The sequence below is a fragment of the Pleurodeles waltl genome, chromosome 3_1 (genome assembly GCF_031143425.1).
Source record: "Pleurodeles waltl isolate 20211129_DDA chromosome 3_1, aPleWal1.hap1.20221129, whole genome shotgun sequence".
NCBI classification, from domain to species: Eukaryota; Metazoa; Chordata; class Amphibia; order Caudata; family Salamandridae; genus Pleurodeles; species Pleurodeles waltl.
Window position 1 is genome coordinate 1,921,977,789 of NC_090440.1, and position 22,353 is coordinate 1,922,000,141.

At 46.3% G+C, this 22,353-nt stretch overlaps 1 protein-coding gene across 1 annotated transcript in view; it reads left to right on the forward strand.

Moving 5' to 3' along the window:
- POLDIP2 (DNA polymerase delta interacting protein 2) overlaps positions 1 to 22,353 on the forward strand; it is a 200,970-nt gene that overhangs the window by 109,608 nt on the left and 69,009 nt on the right. Inside the window, exons 5-6 of the mRNA XM_069226155.1 lie at positions 743 to 818; positions 1,708 to 1,815. Coding sequence (XP_069082256.1) covers positions 743 to 818; positions 1,708 to 1,815 — 184 coding nt within the window. The remainder of the gene's footprint in view (positions 1 to 742; positions 819 to 1,707; positions 1,816 to 22,353) is intronic.

Genomic DNA, 22,353 nt, shown 5'->3' on the forward strand with positions numbered 1-22,353 from the left:
ACTTTCTTATAGAACTTGAATTGTTTATGTGCTTACGGAAAATGAGAGGTCTAAGATCAAACTCTCTACCAAAAAACTTTAGCTAACTGCCAGATTCTCCACGCATGTTAGAATGCCTCTAATCCTATCAATTTCCCTGTTGTAGTTAGTTGTAGAGCAGTCTGGTGAGCAAATTTAGTAATATATGATTATCCCTTTTGTTGGCATGTGGTTGATCCTTTAGCAATGTCTAGTCTGTTTTGTGGGCCCTATCATGTATACCTTATTAGAATAGCCTCTGAATCTGAGTCAATGCAGTATCAATTGTTTCTTGTCCAGATACGTGAGCACCTGCTGCATTCAAATTTGGCCCATAATACTCCCATTACGGATGCCCCACTTCAAGTTGATTGGATGATGACTATTGCATTTAGAAATACAAAAGCAGTCCAATATAATTTGGCCCCTTGAGGCATTGCAGAAATAGATAGCTAGCCACAATTCCCGCTTTGATGTATTCTTTTGTTCTTTTTGATTGTCAGTGGTGGAGGTTTACTTACACAGGATTTTTGTATTGAGACCATCGCTGTTCTTTGTGTTTGTTCTGATTGCTCATGGACCAAACACTTAGCTCTTGTTTCGTTATGCTGACTGTTTAGTAGTCAGTTTCGATTATAGCATATTTTAATAAAACATGATTGTGCACCTTGTTGTATCTTCCAATAATGAGTTAAACATTTTTTATTTCTGTCTCCTTTTATAGTCGCAGAGATCACAGACTGAGGCGGTGACATTTCTTGCCAACCACGATGATAGTCGAGCCCTCTATGCAATACCAGGTAGGCCACTACATTCCTTCTCCTCTGAAGTTTTCCTTAGCTAAAGTAAAGAGGAAAAAGTTGACTGTTGAGCAGTGATGAGGAAGTTGAAACCTAAAGATAAGTTTCTTCTATGACTTGGTTTACTGAAAAACAAGGCAGGAATAGATGCTTGCTGTTGCAGAAAGCAAAGTTTAAAGCACCATGAATGGTTTTGTGAATTTATGGGAATATGTTTCCAGCTAGAACAGTAGTCATTGATAAATATTTTAAGAGTTTGGGTCATGTTGATTTTATCAGGTGACTTGACTGCAAAATCATTTATAGGTTTTGTAAATAGATCACAAAGACATTGGATAACAATCTTGACTTATTTTTCAAATTTGAAAGGAGTGTTCATGTAACTGGAAAATCAGGAACATGACGAGGTATCCAGGTGTTGGAGCAAAACCTCGACTAGTGCAGCATTTTATCTTATATTTTTTAAGGTAATATGCTGCGCTAATAAACTGCCTTTTGGCTTTTCTACTTTTAGGGCGACTGAGGTATTGGAAATATGTCATTAAGAGCATTGATTCTAACATGAAGGTAGCATGGCTGATGTCTTTAAAATTGTCTGCGTGTTAACATTTTAAGGGCAAGGTGGTCCAAAACATTTGTGTACTGGGATTGATTGTAAACATATCTTAGTGATGATTTGGTTATATTTCTAAGCCTTGGTCATCATGACATGAAGATACCAAGTTTGGTGAGAGGAAAGGAGCTGATGGTTTTTGGTAATTGAAGAAGGACATGACCAAGTTAATCATGTGATCTCCATTGGTAGGGCCATGGTGTGAAAGGGGCTATTGTGTTGTGTCTTGTTAGATATTTAATTCTTTATATGATAATCTGCTTATTTTACTATCAGGCCTGGACTATGTAAGCCATGAAGATATTCTTCCTTATAACTCGACTGAGCAAGTTCCCATTCAGCATGAGCTGTTCGAGAGATTCCTCGCCCATGATCAGACAAAAGGTAACGCGGGCTCCTTAATCCCCCCCCCCCCATTCACACTTTGTATTGTCATAACCTCTGATTTCTGAAAACAATACTTAAACTCTAGACATGCCTTTGGCCTGTGTGTTCTGATATGGTTTCAGTAAATGAAAGCACAAGTTCACAGTATGTGTAGTTGTAAATCACGTCCTTTGCACACGTCATCTAGTCCAAAACTGGACAATCTGAATACATAAAGAATACCTTTCCATTGATGGGTATACTCAATACCTGTTGGTAACACTCCACATATAATATTTGATCCAAAATATAACTACTCCTTCTTGTATGTTATCTAATATTTCTAATTTACAGGATAGATTTGAATAAGTAGTATTGCCATCTCTAAACCTGAACATACAGATGAGCTCAACTTTCTCAGATATGTGGTACATTGTCATGACCTGCAAATTCTGTTTCAGTTAATGTGATGCAATGCTTCAAACTCTGTTCGAAAAACTGTATGGTGGAGTGTTCTCCGAGACTACTTGCTCGCTTGGCTTACCTTAAAGCGCTTTTAACTGTTGCTCTTATAGCCTTTTTGGAAGGAGCACAACAATGTTTACAAGGTTGAGCAGCTTTCAGGTGCATGCTGGGTGCCAGACATTGCCAGCGCTTCTGACTGAGTGATACTTGTAACGTCACCCTGGTGGAGGAAGAGGGAGAGAGATTGCGTTCTCTGCCTATTGCAGCGCTTGTAGATCCCAGTTGTCATCTGATCACCAAGCAGAGGCAGGGTTTTCAGCATCTACTATCCAGTGCTATGACTTCTCTTTTACAGAGTCCTTTAAGTCATGTGTCCTTATAGCTGTTAAAGAGAATGTTGGCATACACTGCAACATGATTATGGCAGTTTACCTCATTCCAGAAGAGCCCAGAACAATATAAATTCTGGTCATAGTCTGAGAAATGCATTGAGTAGTTGGGAGCTTGTTTAACAAGATTCCAGGGATACAAAAAATCCTAGTGTATGCACCAGGTGTTTGCCTCCGAAAACAGCATTGGAACTGTGCTCCCTACCTCAAGACAAGAACAGCAGAGCAGTGGAAAGGCAGCATGGTATGTACATTAGCCTAAGAGACGAGAAGATTCACTGCAGCTGAGTAAGGAGGGAATTTGTGGAGAGATAGAGGACTCCTCTGTAGATGTTAGGGCAACCTGCAGTTTGGATCACCTCCATTACAGGGATTTCTATTCATTCCTCATAGATTGTTGAGTTGGCCCTGTGAGTAGAGGATACGTCATTAATTCATGTGATGGCAAAAGTCCAAGGCAGTGCCGGGGAACTGCCAGAGTCTGACACAGCAAGATAAAATCTGCAAGGAATTAAATTATCATGATATTTTTTAAAGTCACAAAATGCAGTACACTTGGATAAAGCAGCACAGAACGGTATGACAGGTGTGTGCCTGCAGGAATGAAAAAAAGTGGAAAAGTCCCTCGTTAAAGACATTTTTTTGTTTTTTGTTTTTTTTGTTTAAGGTCCTAATGCCATAAATTAAATATAATTCAGGTGGACAAGATTTAAAAAATGCGTCGTTGTTAGTCCTATATTTCCTTATTTATGTCGTTGTGAAAAAGACGAGATATTTCCTGAAAAAAGGTACATCAGTAAATGAATCCAGAAGAGAGACAAAGGAGTCAGCCAACAGGTGTTTCGCCCATAACAGGCGCGTAAGCCGTGGCTTTCTCAAGGCTGAAAGGAAAAGAAAAGAAAACAATATCCAACTGAGAATAATATAATTTGGTGAGAAGAGTGATTAGAATAAAGCCACACCGAAGGGTGAGAATTTCTAGAATACATGCAATGGATTAGTTTTCTCGGTTGCTAATTAGTCCCAAGAAGGCAATACTTGGGAATAATATTAAAAAAGAATAAAAAAAATGTGAAAGAAAAGATCAATCCAAAGTATGAGATATTGATTGATTCTTGAAACTAGTAAAGGTGAATGAATATAAATTGAGAATACGTGGGTGGATTAGTAAGGTCTAAGAAAGTCGTGATAAATGTGACCTTAAAATTAGAAACAAAAAATTGATAAGCGGTAAGTGAATGATACAAATAATGAATTACAATATGATACCAGTGATTAAAGTAATTAATTACAACGACGCATTTTTGAAATCTTGTCCACCTGAATTATATTTAATTTATGGCATTAGGACCTTAAACAAAAAAAATTCTTTAACGAGGGACTTTTCCACTTTTTTTTCATTTTATCTCTTCTTTGGAGGACTTGGGTCCATGTCCCCCGGCAAAGTCCCCACATAATATGCAATGAACTAGGCATTTTGTACAGGAAACTAGTGCCTTTTGGACCCTCTCCACTTTTTGAGTCTTTTTTGTGTGCCTGCAGGAAGACTCCACAGCATTCAGGCAGATGTAGTGGTTTCTTTTCCTTTTTTAATGGTCACTTAAGCAGTAAAATACTGATCAGTTTTCAGTGGGGCATTTTCTTTTCTTTCTAACAGTTGGTAGGGTTCCAGTTTCGCAGAGATACATTGAAAACATTTCAATGCCATGGAGATCTACTCCAGGAGGAGGTCATCGCTCTTCTGTTTAAAAAAAAAAAAAAAAAAACATATATATGTAAGGAAATGCCTCCTTGGCATGGTTGCCCCCTGACTTTTTGCCTTTGCTGATGCTATGTTTACAATTGAAAGTGTGCTGAGGCCTGCTAACCAGGCCCCAGCACCAGTGTTCTTTCCCTAACCTGTACTTTTGTATCCACAATTGGCAGACCCTGGCATCCAGATAAGTCCCTTGTAACTGGTACTTCTAGTACCAAGGGCCCTGATGCCAAGGAAGGTCTCTAAGGGCTGCAGCATGTCTTATGCCACCCTGGAGACCTCTCACTCAGCACAGGCACACTGCTTGCCAGCTTGTGTGTGCTAGTGAGGACAAAACGAGTAAGTCGACATGGCACTCCCCTCAGGGTGCCATGCCAGCCTCTCACTGCCTATGCAGTATAGGTAAGACACCCCTCTAGCAGGCCTTACAGCCCTAAGGCAGGGTGCACTATACCATAGGTGAGGGTACCAGTGCATGAGCATGGTACCCCTACAGTGTCTAAACAAAACCTTAGACATTGTAAGTGCAGGGTAGCCATAAGAGTATATGGTCGGGGAGTTGGTCTGGGAGTTTGTTCAAACGTACTCAGCAAGGCTAAACTGGGAAGTTTGGTATCAACTTCTCAGTACAATTTTAATGCAACACCAGATGCCCTTAGATTTTTATTGCAAATAACCAGAGGGCCTAGGTGCCCCTGAAACTTAACCGACTATCTGTGTAGGCTGACTAGTTCCAGCAGCCTGCCACACTAGAGACATGTTGCTGGCCCCATGGGGAGAGTGCCTTTGTCACTCTGAGGCCAGTAACAAAGCCTGCACTGGGTGGAGATGCTAACACCTCCCCCAGGCAGGAGCTGTAACACCTGGCGGTGAGCCTCAAAGGCTCACCCCTTTGTCACAGCACCGCAGGACACTCCAGCTAGTGGAGTTGCCCGCCCCCTCCGGCCCCGGCCCCCACTTTTGGCGGCAAGGCCGGAGAAAATAATGAGAATAACAAGGAGGAGTCACTGGCCAGTCAGGACAGCCCCTAAGGTGTCCTGAGCTGAGGTGACTCTAACTTTTAGAAATCCTCCATCTTGCAGATGGAGGATTCCCCCAATAGGGTTAGGATTGTGACCCCCTCCCCTTGGGAGGAGGCACAAAGAGGGTGTACCCACCCTCAGGACTAGTAGCCATTGGCTACTAACCCCCCAGACCTAAACACGCCCTTAAATTTAGTATTTAAGGGCTACCCTGAACACTAGAAAATCAGATTCCTGCAACAACAAGAAGGACTGCCCAGCTGAAAACCCCTGCAGAGGAAGACCAGAAGACAACAACTGCCTTGGCTCCAGAAACTCACCGGCCTGTCTCCTGCCTTCCAAAGAACTCTGCTCCAGCGACGCCTTCCAAAGGGACCAGCGACCTCTGAATCCTCTGAGGACTGCCCTGCTTCGACGACGACAAGAAACTCCCGAGGACAGCGGACCTGCTCCAAAAAGACTGCAACTTTGTTTCAAGAAGCAGCTTTAAAGAACCCTGTAACTCCCCGCAAGAAGCGTGAGACTTGCAACACTGCACCCGGCGACCCCGACTCGGCTGGTGGAGAACCAACACCTCAGGGAGGACCCCCGGACTACTCTACGACTGTGAGTACCAAAACCTGTCCCCCCTGAGCCCCCACAGCGCCGCCTGCAGAGGGAATCCCGAGGCTTCCCCTGACCGCGACTCTCTGAAACCTAAGTCCCGACGCCTGGAAAAGACCCTGCACCCGCAGCCCCCAGGACCTGAAGGACCGGACTTTCACTGCAGAAGTGACCCCCAGGAGTCCCTCTCCCTTGCCCAAGTGGAGGTTTCCCAGAGGAAGCCCCCCCTTGCCTGCCTGCAGCGCTGAAGAGATCCCGTGATCTCTCATTGACTTACATTGCGAACCCGACGCTTGTTCTAACACTGCACCCGGCCGCCCCCGCGCCGCTGAGGGTGAAATTTCTGTGTGGGCTTGTGTCCCCCCCGGTGCCCTACAAAACCCCCCTGGTCTGCCCTCCGAAGACGCGGGTACTTACCTGCAAGCAGACCGGAACCGGGGCACCCCCTTCTCTCCATTATAGCCTATGCGTTTTGGGCACCACTTTGAACTCTGCACCTGGCCGGCCCTGAGCTGCTGGTGTGGTAACTTTGGGGTTGCTCTGAACCCCCAACGGTGGGCTACCTTGGACCAAGAACTGAATCCTGTAAGTGTCTTACTTACCTGGTAAAACTAACAAAAACTTACCTCCCCCAGGAACTGTGAAAATTGCACTGTGTCCACTTTTGAAATAGCTATTTGTGAATAACTTGAAAAGTATACATGCAATTGAAATGATTCAAAGTTCCTAATGTACTTACCTGCAATACCTTTCAAACAAGATATTGCATGTTAAATTTGAACCTGTGGTTCTTAAAATAAACTAAGAAAAGATATTTTTCTATACAAAAACCTATTGGCTGGATTTGTCTCTGAGTGTGTGTACCTCATTTATTGTCTATGTGTATGTACAACAAATGCTTAACACTACTCCTTGGATAAGCCTACTGCTCGACCACACTACCACAAAATAGAGCATTAGTATTATCTCTTTTTACCACTATTTTACCTCTAAGGGGAACCCTTGGACTCTGTGCATGCTATTCCTTACTTTGAAATAGCACATACAGAGCCAACTTCCTACAATATACATGTAAAGTTTTGTGTATCCTTATTTGGATGGCTAGCTTATAATGCATATCAAAAACAGAATATTATGCACTCAATTTAAACCTCTGATTAGAGCACAAAATATAGCATACGTTTTACTCAGTCTACTACTTTTTTAGGGTCGCGCATGCGTATCGCAGCAAGACACTTTAGTTATTAGAAAAGGGCTCGGAGCCCTGTCCACGTCACGTCAGTGTGTTTGATTGGTTCGTGGGCTTGCCTAGTAAAATCTGCTTGCTTTCATTAGTGGAAGGCATGCACACGTCATGCCTTTTCCGGTGGTTAGCCCTCCTTGAGCGCCTCGACCAAGTACAGAAAACATGCGAGGCTCGCTGTTTTCTGTCGGATCGTGGACTACTTTTTCTCTATTTTTTCCTAGCGGGATTTCGCTTGGCAGAAGTCGAGCGCTTTACACAGTTAATTTCACTTTTTCGGGTTACCTATATAAAAGCAATTTTGCCGATAGGTGAAAAGTCGGGTTAGGAGTTTATAACGCGATCAGCTCTAACATGAGCAAACGCGAGACCCGTTGCATAGCAAATGTTTGTTAGTATGCTGTGCTGGATAGGATCCTGCTCTGATCTAATAAAGCTCAAAGAACAAGCTTTGATTTGATACCAAAAGCACTATGCAAGAAGAGTTAATATTAGATTATGTTAGACCACCCTTCAGAAACCCCACCCCATGTGTGCGTACCCAGACTTAAATAAAAACAGAAATGAACATAAAATGCAGAGAAACGCCCGCAGATCAGGCTAATCTCCAATTAACAACGAGAAACATACCATGTACTTCAATGTCTGTAATGCTCCCGACGCGAAACATCCAGCGAGCGGCGCGACCAACTTGCAGTGCGCGGTGTCGGGAGACTCACCGCTGTTGAGGAGCTGAAGCTTGTGTCTGCGGGGAAAACGCCAGTAGCGCGTCAGAACCGCCCTGTGCCAAGTATATATAACACGGCAGGCTATGAATGATAGTCTCACCCACACTCAAAGCGTTCAAATGCTCACGTTTACCACAATTCACGCACCTTTTCATATTGCATTGCTCCACTTCTGTTTGTATCGCAGCTATTTTCTGTGAAAGGACACATTTTCTCTTCATAAAAAATGATCCATGGGCTTCTCAGGGGCGCCCAGCTACGCGAATGTCTGCATGGCCTTCTTTGACGATCATTTTTTTTCTTTTTTGATGTTGTTCATTTCCGGGCCATGTTTAATTGTGAAGTCACATTTGTATTTCTTTGTAGATAACACATCATCTGCAACAATAAAATTGTAATACTGCATCACTTAAGATTTGGAGACTGATGAACTGTTGAACTACACCTGTTAAGTATGTTTCAAACAGTGTTTTTAGCCTTCGGGCATTTTCGTGACTCGTGCTGGGACTCGCGCACCCTGTGGGCCCCTAGCTTGTTTTTGTAGTTTATAAAAGCAGTCACGTCATGAGGCCCAAAATCACTTCAGTGTGACAGTCATGTTCAAGGGCTACATCATGGATCACAGTCTCCCTTAGTTGAATTTGGAAGTTTGGCTCTTGCATATGCACAGTTTGAAAGAGATGAGACGTCTTTCCACTAAAGCATCTTCATCTTTCCTTATTAAGAGGTTCTGCATCTCATGTAGACGGAGAAAAATCATTCCTATCAGATGTCAAGAGGTTGCGGAACCGTCATCCTTTCTAAATTTGCCTATATCTGTGCTGCTGGAGATTCCCCTAGAGGTGAACTAGGATTACAAGTAGCAGTTCCTTTCACTTTCACTGAGGTAATGTTCTGACATCAGAAAGTGTTGTTTCATTAAAAAGGTACAAATAACTTACTGCCTAGATTTCAGTAAGAGGCTGCAGCCAGGCTGCAAAATGCGCACAGTTTTGTAACTCCAGCAAGGAAATTGGGGTCATGGGTACAAATGAAATAACACAGATGCAGACAAAAAAACAACAACTGCACATTACAGTGATGTCAGTGATATCTCTAGTTAGGTTATTCGTGATGTATTTGATATTGTGTGAAGCCATGAGCAGTGTACCGGGGTGAGTTATAGTTGCATAGGCAAACATATCTTACCCAGTGGCGTAACAAAGCGTGAGGGGCCCCTCTGCAAATATGCTGAAGGGGCCCCATATACTCACATCAGTGGGGGCTGAGGGAGCCCCCTCCAGTATGGGTAAGCCTTGCGCCTCCCAAACATCCCCACCACCTCGGCTACATCCCTGACCTTGCCAGTTTTATTGGTCCTTGGTTTATTGATGTAGCCAAAATATATTTTTAAGCCTTTAGATGTCTGTTTGTTAAAGACATCTTGTGAATCACACCAAAAACATAGAGTGGCCTTAGTGCCTGCCCATTGCACACCATTAGTCAGCTTTATTGCTACTTTCATTTGCTTGCTTATTTGATGGCTTGCCTTTCTGTTTTTGTATTTGTTGTTCCCCTGGAGCATAGATGCATTACCACTGTTCTGATTTGTTAATTCATATCCTTACACTCTTCACATTTACTTAACTACTTTTTCTTTTTCTTTCAGCACTCCGTGAGTGTATGTGTTTTCCTGATCTTGCTTGTGTGTTGCTCTCAACCCACCCTCGGTACACGCCCCTGTTTGCTCAGTGTTGCTCCATCCACCCCCCACTTGCTCTCTCCCTCAAGTGCTGCTTTTCCTTCTATACCTGCCCTCCATCCACATACACTGGGTTGCCCCCTCTACATTACTTCCCCCTGTTAGATCTTTTAAAGGTGTTCCTAATTATTGCCCTACCACACATCCTCAAGCCGTCCGTTGCTCCCTCTGCCCACTCTTGGTTAAACTCCAACCCCCTCCACCCGCTCCCGTGTTGCTCCTTCCATCCCTCACAGTCCTTAAAAAATAATAATTTATTTTGAGGGCACAGCCATCACTACACTTAAAAAAATAAATAAAAAAAAACGATTTTCACTGGTATTTTTTTCAATATTTTATTTTACCACTCCAAGTGGCTTCCACCACCTTGTATCAGTAAATAAAAAAAAAAGATAAACAACATGGTGTAATTCAGTAGGGGCCCACATGCATGATGAAAAGCATTTTGCTTTTTGGCGTTGCTCTGCAAATTTTTGCAAAGCCAACAGGGCAACAAATCAAGACCTGTTGGCTTCACCAGTGCTTCCTTATGTTTTCATGTAATTACTGTGTGTTTTTTTCCCAACACAAATGTTTTCTTCTCTTCAGAGCATATATATATATGTTCGATGGCATGTGTAGCTGCAGATACACATGCTGTGCACATCCCACCATCTAGTGTTGGGCTCGGAGTGTTACAAGTTGTTTTTCTTCGAAGAAGTCTTTTCGAGTCACGAGATCGAGGGACTCCTCCCCTTTCGGCTCCATTGCGCATGGGCGTCGACTCCATCTTAGATTGTTTTCTTTCCGCCATCGGGTTCGGACGTGTTCCTTTTCGCTCCGCGTTTCGGTTCGGAAAGATAGTTAGAATCTCGGAAAATACGACGGTATTGTTTGCGTTCGGTATCGGATTAGTTACAACAGATCGACACTGAATTTTGAAGAGCTCCGGTGGCCCTTCGGGTCGGCCCGACCACGTGCATCTTCAAGGCTAATGGAACGGACCCCATTCCGCTTCTGCCCCAAATGTCACAACAAGTATCCTTATACAGATCAGCATCTGGTCTGTAACTTGTGTTTGTCTCCAGAACACAAAGAAGATACTTGTGAAGCCTGTTGAGCGTTTCGGTCGAGGAAGACATTAAGAGACGGAAGAGCGAGAAGACTACAAATGGCGTCGGCGCCGACAGGACAAAGACACTTGGAGGAGAAAGAAGAAACCTTCTCCATCGAGGACTCGGACGAGGTCAATCCCGAAAAGACGCCGAAAACCGTGAGTAAGACGTCGACACACAAAACACACGGAAAGTCCACTAAAGCCCAGGGGACGCCACCGCCAGCAGGCCATGGCTTAACCCGGAAAATAGGTGACCGACCATCGGCACCGAAAAAGGGCACGCATGTGTCGAAGGCATCCGACTCCGGTCGAGATACCGGCACAGAGCAGACTCGACCCCGAGAAAGCGGGTCAGAGCAATTTCGGCACCGAGAGAGTGGCACCGAAGCGAGTCGGCATCGAGAGACCGGAACGCCGAAAATTTAAAAAGTGGCGTCGGAGCCGAAAAAGACTGCCGAAAAAGTTTCCATACCGAAACATCCGGCCTCGGAACCAAAATCAAGTTCCTACACAGAGGAACAGGGACTGTCCTCACAAATGCAAGGACATAGGTTCGGACAAGAACTAGAGTCAATGGAGCCAGATTACACTCAAAGGCTCCACATCCAAAAAGACACAGGGAAGATAAGTACTCTTTCCCCAATCCGGATGAAAAGAAGACTTGCCTTCCAAGAGAAAGACAAGCAGCCACAGGCAAAGGTGGCAAGACAAGTAACCCCGCCACCATCTCCACCACGCTCAACACAACCATCACCGATAGCCACTCCACCACTGATGCAGTCTCCAACTCAGACTGGAATGAGTCAGGATGATCCCGACGCATGGGATCTTTATGATGCGCCAGTATCAGATAACAGCCCAGACTGTTATCCAGCGAGACCGTCACCACCTGAGGACAGTACAGCCTACACACAGGTGGTGTCAAGAGCAGCGGCGTTTCATAATGTCACCTTGCATGCAGAGCCTATCGAGGATGACTTTTTATTTAACACGCTATCATCCACACATAGCCTGTACCAGAGTCTCCCTATGCTACCTGGAATGCTAAAACAGTCCAAACAGGTGTTTCAGGAGCCTGTGAAGGGCAGGGCCATAACTCCAAGGGTGGAGAAGAAATACAAGCCGCCACCAACAGACCCTGTATACATCACGTAGCAATTAACACCAGACTCTGTGGTAGTAGGGGCAGCTCGCAAGAGAGTGAACTCATACACCTCAGGAGACGCACCACCTCCAGACAAGGAGAGTCGCAAGTTCGACACTGCGGGGAAAAGGGTTGCAGCACAAGCATTGCCAACTCACATGCATTGCTGGCGAGATATGATAGGGCTCATTGGGACGAAATGCAACATTTCATTGAACACTTGCCCAAAGAGTTCCCAAAAAGGGCACAACAAGTGGTGGAGGAAGGACAGAGCCTCTCGAACAATCAAATACGCTCTGCAGTGGATGCAGCGGATACAGCTGCTAGGACAGTAAATACAGCAGTGACCATAAGGAGACACGCATGGCTGCGTACATCAGGATTCAAGCTGGAAATACAACAAGCTGTGCTGAATATGCCATTTAACGGACAGCAGTTGTTTAGGCCGAAGGTGGACACTGCAATCGAAAAACTCAAAAAAGACACGGATACGGCCAAAGCCATGGGCGCACTCTACTCCCCACAGAGCAGAGGCACATTTCGTAAATCACAGTTTCGAGGGGGGTTTCGAGGACAAAGCACGGAACCCACAACCTCACAAACAAGGCCCACTTATCAGAGCCAATATCAGCGGGGAAGTTTTCGGGGACACTATAGAGGGGGACAGTTCCAAAAAAGTAGAGGAAAGTTCCAAAGTCCCAAAACTCCACAGAACAAGCAGTGACTTCAACGTCACAAATCCCCAACACATAACACCAGTGGGGGGGAGACTAATCAAGTTCTACAAACAATGGGAGGAGATAACAACAGACACTTGGGTCCTAGCAATTATCCAGCATGGTTATTGCATAGAATTTCTAAAATTCCATCCAAATGTCCCACCGAAAACACACAATATGTCAAAACAACACATGGATCTTCTACAACTGGAGGTTCAAGCGTTGTTACAAAAAGATGCAATACAACTGGTACCAATTCATCAGAGAGGAACACGAGTTTACTCGCTGTACTTTCTCATACCCAAAAAAGACAAAACTCTAAGACCTATATTAGATCTCAGAACATTAAATATCTACATCAGATCACTTTCACATGGTGACACTGCAGGACGTAATCCCATTGTTAAAACAACAAGACTACATGACAACACTAGACCTAAAGGATGCATACTTCCATATACCGATACATCCTTCACACAGAAAGTACTTCAGGTTTGTATTCCAAGGGGTATATTACCAATTCAAAGTGTTGCCATTCGGGATAACAACTGCGCCAAGAGTTTTTACAAAATGCCTGGCAGTAGTAGCTGCTCATATCAGAAGGCAGCAAATACACGTTGTAGGAAGTTGGCTCTGTATGTGCTATTTCAAAGTAAGAAATAGCATGCACAGAGTCCAAGGGTTCCCCTTAGAGGTAAAATAGTGGTAAAAATAGATAATACTAATGCTCTATTTTGTGGTAGTGTGGTCGAGCAGTAGGCTTATCCAAGGAGTAGTGTTAAGCATTTGTTGTACATACACAAGACAATAAATGAGGTACACACACTCAGAGACAAATCCAGCCAATAGGTTTTTATATAGAAAAATATCTTTTCTTAGTTTATTTTAAGAACCACAGGTTCAAATTCTACATGTAATATCTCATTCGAAAGGTATTGCAGGTAAGTACTTTAGGAACTTCAAATCATCAAAATTGCATGTATACTTTTCAAGTTATTGACAAATAGCTGTTTTAAAAGTGGACACTTAGTGCAATTTTCACAGCTCCTGGGGGAGGTAAGTTTTTGTTAGTTTTACCAGGTAAGTAGGACACTTACAGGGTTCAGTTCTTGGTCCAAGGTAGCCCACCGTTGGGGGTTCAGAGCAACCCCAAAGTCACCACACCAGCAGCTCAGGGCCGGTCAGGTGCAGAGTTCAAAGTGGTGCCCAAAACACATAGGCTAGAATGGAGAGAAGGGGGTGCCCCGGTTCCGGTCTGCTTGCAGGTAAGTACCCGCGTCTTCGGAGGGCAGACCAGGGGGGTTTTGTAGGGCACCGGGGGGGACACAAGTCCACACAGAAATTTCACCCTCAGCAGCGCGGGGGCGGCCGGGTGCAGTGTAGAAACAAGCGTCGGGTTTTCAATGTTAGTCTATGAGAGATCTCGGGATCTCTTCAGCGCTGCAGGCAGGCAAGGGGGGGATTCCTCGGGGAAACCTCCACTTGGGCAAGGGAGAGGGACTCCTGGGGGTCACTTCTCCAGTGAAAGTCCGGTCCTTAAGGTCCTGGGGGCTGCGGGTGCAGGGTCTCTCCCAGGCGTCGGGACTTTAGGTTCAAAGAGTCGCGGTCAGGGGAAGCCTCGGGATTCCCTCTGCAGGCGGCGCTGTGGGGGCTCAGGGGGGACAGGTTTTGGTACTCACAGTATCAGAGTAGTTCTGGGGTTCCTCCTGAGGTGTTGGATCGCCACCAGCCGAGTCGGGGTCGCCGGGTGCAGTGTTGCAAGTCTCACGCCTTTTGCGGGGAGCTTGCAGGGTTCTTTAAAGCTGCTGGAAACAAAGTTGCAGCCTTTCTTGGAGCAGGTCCGCTGTCCTCGGGAGTTTCTTGTCTTTTCGAAGCAGGGGCAGTCCTCAGAGGATGTCGAGGTCGCTGGTCCCTTTGGAAGGCGTCGCTGGAGCAGGATCTTTGGAAGGCAGGAGACAGGCCGGTGAGTTTCTGGAGCCAAGGCAGTAGTCGTCTTCTGGTCTTCCTCTGCAGGGGTTTTCAGCTAGGCAGTCCTTCTTCTTGTAGTTGCAGGAATCTAATTTTCTAGGGTTCAGGGTAGCCCTTAAATACTAAATTTAAGGGCGTGTTTAGGTCTGGGGGGTTAGTAGCCAATGGCTACTAGCCCTGAGGGTGGGTACACCCTCTTTGTGCCTCCTCCCAAGGGGAGGGGGTCACAATCCTAACCCTATTGGGGGAATCCTCCATCTGCAAGATGGAGGATTTCTAAAAGTTAGAGTCACTTCAGCTCAGGACACCTTAGGGGCTGTCCTGACTGGCCAGTGACTCCTCCTTGTTTTTCTCATTATTTTCTCCGGCCTTGCCGCCAAAAGTGGGGCCTGGCCGGAGGGGGCGGGCAACTCCACTAGCTGGAGTGTCCTGCTGGGTTGGCACAAAGGAGGTGAGCCTTTGAGGCTCACCGCCAGGTGTGACAATTCCTGCCTGGGAGAGGTGTTAGCATCTCCACCCAGTGCAGGCTTTGTTACTGGCCTCAGAGTGACAAAGGCACTCTCCCCATGGGGCCAGCAACATGTCTCGGTTTGTGGCAGGCTGCTAAAACTAGTCAGCCTACACAGATAGTCGGTTAAGTTTCAGGGGGCACCTCTAAGGTGCCCTCTGTGGTGTATTTTTCAATAACATGTACACTGGCATCAGTGTGCATTTATTGTGCTGAGAAGTTTGATACCAAACTTCCCAGTTTTCAGTGTAGCCATTCTGGTGCTGTGGAGTTCGTGTAAAACAGACTCCCAGACCATATACTCTTATGGCTACCCTGCACTTACAATGTCTAAGGTTTTGCTTAGACACTGTAGGGGCACAGTGCTCATGCACTGGTACCCTCACCTATGGTATAGTGCACCCTGCCTTAGGGCTGTAAGGCCTGCTAAAGGGGTGTCTTACCTATACTGCATAGGCAGTGAGAGGCTGGCATGGCACCCTGAGGGGAGTGTCATGTCGACTTACTCATTTTGTTCTCACCAGCACACACAGGCTTGTAAGCAGTGTGTCTGTGCTGAGTGAGGGGTCTCTAGGGTGGCATAATACATGCTACAGCCCTTAGAGACCTTCCCTGGCATCAGGGCCCTTGGTACCAGAGGTACCAGTTACAAGGGACTTATCTGGATGCCAGGGTGTGCCAATTGTGGAAACAATGGTACATTTTAGGTGAAAGAACACTGGTGCTGGGGCCTGGTTAGCAGGGTCCCAGCACACTTCTCAGTCAAGTCAGCATCAGTATCAGGCAAAAAGTGGGGGGTAACTGCAACAGGGAGCCATTTCTTTACACAAGCCCCCCCCAGCCCACAGGCCAGGAGACTCAGCCAACGCTGGAAGAGTCTTCCTAGTCTGTCAGGCGAGGAAGAGTAGAGGAAATGGCTGGTTTGTTGCAGGGCCTACTCTGCCTTACATCCTCCTGTTCAGGTCATTCCCTCTGGGGAACTGACCCACTTCCACAGTGATAGGACCTAGTCTGAACTGCCTCTTGTCTGTGCTTTTTATGTCTTCACCCATTCTCTCTATTTTGAGGTCAGAGGTATCCACCTCTGCTAATCTTATCTTAGCCAGGGTCACCCCTAGCTTACCCAAAGAGGTTACCCAGAGCTGGAGTAACCCCACCATGACCAACAGGGTCAGGGGGCCTAACTTGTTATTTGGCATGGGGTCAGACCACCAGGCCAAGGATAGTGCAGCCATAAAGGCTAACACCCAGCAGAGGCCACTGACAGCTGTCAGTGCCCAGAACCACACCTTTAGCTCTTCACCTACAAGGGAAGGGGCTAAGTTACAGGCTTCTTTGGGTTCAGGGTGCCTGTCTGCTGTATTAGAGTGGGGGGTCACCACATCTTGTAGTAAACACCCTTCTTCCACTCTTTCTTCTGTTAGCTGAGGAGCCACCCACTCAGGCTTAACAGTTGCCTGACTAGCCAGGACTTCTTGTGGGTCAGGTTGGACTTTATCAGAGCCATTTTTGGAGTTCTCCCCTACTGGAGCAGAATCTCCTTGGCTTGCTGGAACCTTGGCTAAAGGTTGTCCACCTTTCCTACTCTGTTTCCTTTTCTTTTTCTTCTGGGGCCTACTTGCATTTACTGCAGAGGCAGGACTTCCAGAATCCTTGGGAGAGGACTGGCACTGGACCAGTTCCTCTCTTGGGCTCTGACTAACCTCTGGGTAGTCATTTCCAAGGAGACAATCAAGGGGGAGGTCTGTACTGACTACTACCCTCCTCCAGCTAAGAGTGCCACCCACTTCTATGGGCACTAAAGCCACAGGCCTCTTAGTGACCCTGTCTAGGCTAACTCTTACCCTGGCAGTCTCACCTGGGATGTACTGGTTTGAGAGCACCAGCTTGTCATGCACAATAGTGTGACTGGCACAAGTGTCTCTCAGGGCAGTGGTTGGGATTCCATTCACCAGTAGGTGGTGGAAGTGTCTACTTCCCTCTGGAATCTCCAACTCACCTGTTGGGCCCTGTTTCCAGTTGAAGGCTAGGAAGACCTCCTCATCTGAGGAGTCATCTCCCATGGCTACACTGGTTACCCCAGGAATTTTGTTCTGGGGTTTGTTTTTGGGACAAGAAGTGTCCTTGGTGTGGTGCCCAGACTGTTTACAGTTGTGGCACCAGGCCTTAGTGGCATCCCAGTTCTTACCCTGGTACCCACCTTTGTTTTGGGTTGTGTCTTGGGGCCCACCCACCTGTTCTGGTTTTTGGGGGCCTACAGAGGACTCTTTTTCTTTGTTTCTAGTGTCACCCACTTTCTCCTGGGGAGTTTTTGTAACCCCTTTCTTTTGGTCACCCCCAGTGGAAGTTTTGGTTACCCTAGTCTTGACCCAGTGGTCTGCCTTCTTTCCCAATTCTTGGGGAGAAATTGGACCTAGGTCTACCAGATACTGATGCAACTTTTCATTGAAGCAGTTACTTAAAATGTGTTCTTTCATAAACAAATTATAAAGCCCAACATAGTCACACACTCCATTTCCAGTTAACCAACCATCTAGTGTTTTTACTGAGTAGTCTACAAAATCAACCCAGGTCTGGCTCGAGGATTTTTGAGCCCCCCTGAATCTAATTCTATACTCCTCAGTGGAGAATCCAAAGCCCTCAATCAGGGTACCCTTCATGAGGTCATAAGATTCTGCATCTTTTCCAGAGAGTGTGAGGAGTCTATCCCTACACTTTCCAGTGAACATTTCCCAAAGGAGAGCACCCCAGTGAGATCTGTTTACTTTTCTGGTTACACAAGCCCTCTCAAAAGCTGTGAACCATTTGGTGATGTCATCACCATCTTCATATTTTGTTACAATCCCTTTGGGGATTTTTAGGATGTCAGGAGAATCTCTGACCCTATTTAAGTTGCTGCACCATCGATGGGACCTAGGCCCATCTCTTTTCTTTCCCTTTCTATGGCTAGGATCTGTCTTTCCAAAGCCAATCTTTTGGCCATCCTGGCTAACTGGATGTCCTCTTCACTGGGGCTATCCTCAGTGATTTCAGAGGTGTTGGTCTCTCCTGTGAGGGAACCAGCATCTCTGACTATTATTTTTGGAGTCAGGGTTTGAGGGACCCTGTTCTCCCTAGATAGGACTGGTAGGGGGGAATTGTCCTCCAAGTCACTATCCTCTTCCTCTGAGTTGCCACCCTCAGAGGGGTTGGCCTTTTCAAACTCCGCCAAAAGCTCCTGGAGCTGTATTTTGGTAGGTTTGGGGCCCATTGTTATTTTCTTTATTTTACAGAGTGACCTTAGCTCCCTCATCTTAAGATGGAGGTAAGGTGTGGTGTCGAGTTCCACCACAGTCACATCTGTGCTAGACATTTTGCTTCTAAAAGTTGGAATACTTTTTAAGAATCTACAACTGGTTCTAGAATCTAATTCAAACTTTTACAAACTTTTAAACTCTAAAAGAAATGCTAAACAGGATCTAACACAAGGCCCTAGCAGGTCTTTTAAGAATTTAGAAAACTTTTCAAATTGCAAAAATCAATTTCTAATGACAATTTTGGAATTTGTCGTGTGATCAGGTATTGGCTGAGTAGTCCAGCAAATGCAAAGTCTTGTACCCCACCGCTGATCCACCAATGTAGGAAGTTGGCTCTGTATGTGCTATTTCAAAGTAAGAAATAGCATGCACAGAGTCCAAGGGTTCCCCTTAGAGGTAAAATAGTGGTAAAAATAGATAATACTAATGCTCTATTTTGTGGTAGTGTGGTCGAGCAGTAGGCTTATCCAAGGAGTAGTGTTAAGCATTTGTTGTACATACACAAGACAATAAATGAGGTACACACACTCAGAGACAAATCCAGCCAATAGGTTTTTATATAGAAAAATATCTTTTCTTAGTTTATTTTAAGAACCACAGGTTCAAATTCTACATGTAATATCTCATTCGAAAGGTATTGCAGGTAAGTACTTTAGGAACTTCAAATCATCAAAATTGCATGTATACTTTTCAAGTTATTGACAAATAGCTGTTTTAAAAGTGGACACTTAGTGCAATTTTCACAGCTCCTGGGGGAGGTAAGTTTTTGTTAGTTTTACCAGGTAAGTAGGACACTTACAGGGTTCAGTTCTTGGTCCAAGGTAGCCCACCGTTGGGGGTTCAGAGCAACCCCAAAGTCACCACACCAGCAGCTCAGGGCCGGTCAGGTGCAGAGTTCAAAGTGGTGCCCAAAACACATAGGCTAGAATGGAGAGAAGGGGGTGCCCCGGTTCCGGTCTGCTTGCAGGTAAGTACCCGCGTCTTCGGAGGGCAGACCAGGGGGGTTTTGTAGGGCACCGGGGGGGACACAAGTCCACACAGAAATTTCACCCTCAGCAGCGCGGGGGCGGCCGGGTGCAGTGTAGAAACAAGCGTCGGGTTTTCAATGTTAGTCTATGAGAGATCTCGGGATCTCTTCAGCGCTGCAGGCAGGCAAGGGGGGGATTCCTCGGGGAAACCTCCACTTGGGCAAGGGAGAGGGACTCCTGGGGGTCACTTCTCCAGTGAAAGTCCGGTCCTTAAGGTCCTGGGGGCTGCGGGTGCAGGGTCTCTCCCAGGCGTCGGGACTTTAGGTTCAAAGAGTCGCGGTCAGGGGAAGCCTCGGGATTCCCTCTGCAGGCGGCGCTGTGGGGGCTCAGGGGGGACAGGTTTTGGTACTCACAGTATCAGAGTAGTCCTGGGGTCCCTCCTGAGGTGTTGGATCGCCACCAGCCGAGTCGGGGTCACCGGGTGCAGTGTTGCAAGTCTCACGCCTTTTGCGGGGAGCTTGCAGGGTTCTTTAAAGCTGCTGGAAACAAAGTTGCAGCCTTTCTTGGAGCAGGTCCGCTGTCCTCGGGAGTTTCTTGTCTTTTCGAAGCAGGGGCAGTCCTCAGAGGATGTCGAGGTCGCTGGTCCCTTTGGAAGGCGTCGCTGGAGCAGGATCTTTGGAAGGCAGGAGACAGGCCGGTGAGTTTCTGGAGCCAAGGCAGTAGTCGTCTTCTGGTCTTCCTCTGCAGGGGTTTTCAGCTAGGCAGTCCTTCTTCTTGTAGTTGCAGGAATCTAATTTTCTAGGGTTCAGGGTAGCCCTTAAATACTAAATTTAAGGGCGTGTTTAGGTCTGGGGGGTTAGTAGCCAATGGCTACTAGCCCTGAGGGTGGGTACACCCTCTTTGTGCCTCCTCCCAAGGGGAGGGGGTCACAATCCTAACCCTATTGGGGGAATCCTCCATCTGCAAGATGGAGGATTTCTAAAAGTTAGAGTCACTTCAGCTCAGGACACCTTAGGGGCTGTCCTGACTGGCCAGTGACTCCTCCTTGTTTTTCTCATTATTTTCTCCGGCCTTGCCGCCAAAAGTGGGGCCTGGCCGGAGGGGGCGGGCAACTCCACTAGCTGGAGTGTCCTGCTGGGTTGGCACAAAGGAGGTGAGCCTTTGAGGCTCACCGCCAGGTGTGACAATTCCTGCCTGGGAGAGGTGTTAGCATCTCCACCCAGTGCAGGCTTTGTTACTGGCCTCAGAGTGACAAAGGCACTCTCCCCATGGGGCCAGCAACATGTCTCGGTTTGTGGCAGGCTGCTAAAACTAGTCAGCCTACACAGATAGTCGGTTAAGTTTCAGGGGGCACCTCTAAGGTGCCCTCTGTGGTGTATTTTTCAATAACATGTACACTGGCATCAGTGTGCATTTATTGTGCTGAGAAGTTTGATACCAAACTTCCCAGTTTTCAGTGTAGCCATTATGGTGCTGTGGAGTTCGTGTAAAACAGACTCCCAGACCATATACTCTTATGGCTACCCTGCACTTACAATGTCTAAGGTTTTGCTTAGACACTGTAGGGGCACAGTGCTCATGCACTGGTACCCTCACCTATGGTATAGTGCACCCTGCCTTAGGGCTGTAAGGCCTGCTAGAGGGGTGTCTTACCTATACTGCATAGGCAGTGAGAGGCTGGCATGGCACCCTGAGGGGAGTGTCATGTCGACTTACTCATTTTGTTCTCACCAGCACACACAGGCTTGTAAGCAGTGTGTCTGTGCTGAGTGAGGGGTCTCTAGGGTGGCATAATACATGCTACAGCCCTTAGAGACCTTCCCTGGCATCAGGGCCCTTGGTACCAGAGGTACCAGTTACAAGGGACTTATCTGGATGCCAGGGTGTGCCAATTGTGGAAACAATGGTACATTTTAGGTGAAAGAACACTGGTGCTGGGGCCTGGTTAGCAGGGTCCCAGCACACTTCTCAGTCAAGTCAGCATCAGTATCAGGCAAAAAGTGGGGGGTAACTGCAACAGGGAGCCATTTCTTTACACACGTGTTCCTGTACCTAGACGATTGGTTAATCAAAACCAACACGCAAGAACATTGTTCACAACACACAAAGTATGTCATAGAAACGCTCCACAAACTAGGTTTCTCACTCAACAACAACAAGTCACACCTTCAGCCGTGTCAAACACAGCAATACTTAGGGGCGACAATCAACACAACAAAAGGGATTGCCACTCCAAGTCCACAAAGGATACAAGCATTTAACAATGTAATACAGGCCATGTACCCAAAACAAAAGATACAAGTGAAGATGGTGATGAAACTACTAGGCATGATGTCCTCATGCATAGCCATTGTCCCAAACGCAAGATTGCACATGCGGCCCTTACAACAGTGCCTAGCATCACAATGGTCACAGGCACAGGGTCAACTTCAAGATCTAGTGTTGATAGACCGCCAAACATACACCTCGCTTCAATGGTGGAACAATATAAATTTAAACCAAGGGCGGCCTTTCCAAGACCCAGTGCCTCAATACGTAATAACGACAGATGCCTCCATGATAGGGTGGGGGAGCACACCTCAACCAACACAGCATCCAAGGACAATGGGATACTCAGCAGAGACAGTTTCACATAAATCACTTAGAACTACTGGCAGTATTTCTAGCGTTGAAAGCATTTCAACCTATAATAAGCCACAAACACATTCTTGTCAAAACAGACAACATGACAACGATGTATTATCTCAACAAACAGGGAGGAACACACTCGACACAGTTGTGTCTCCTGGCACAAAGAATATGGCATTGGGCGATTCACAACCACATTCGCCTAATAGCGCAGTTTATTCCAGAGATTCAGAATCAGTTAGCAGACAATCTCTCTCGGGATCACCAACAGATCACTTACTT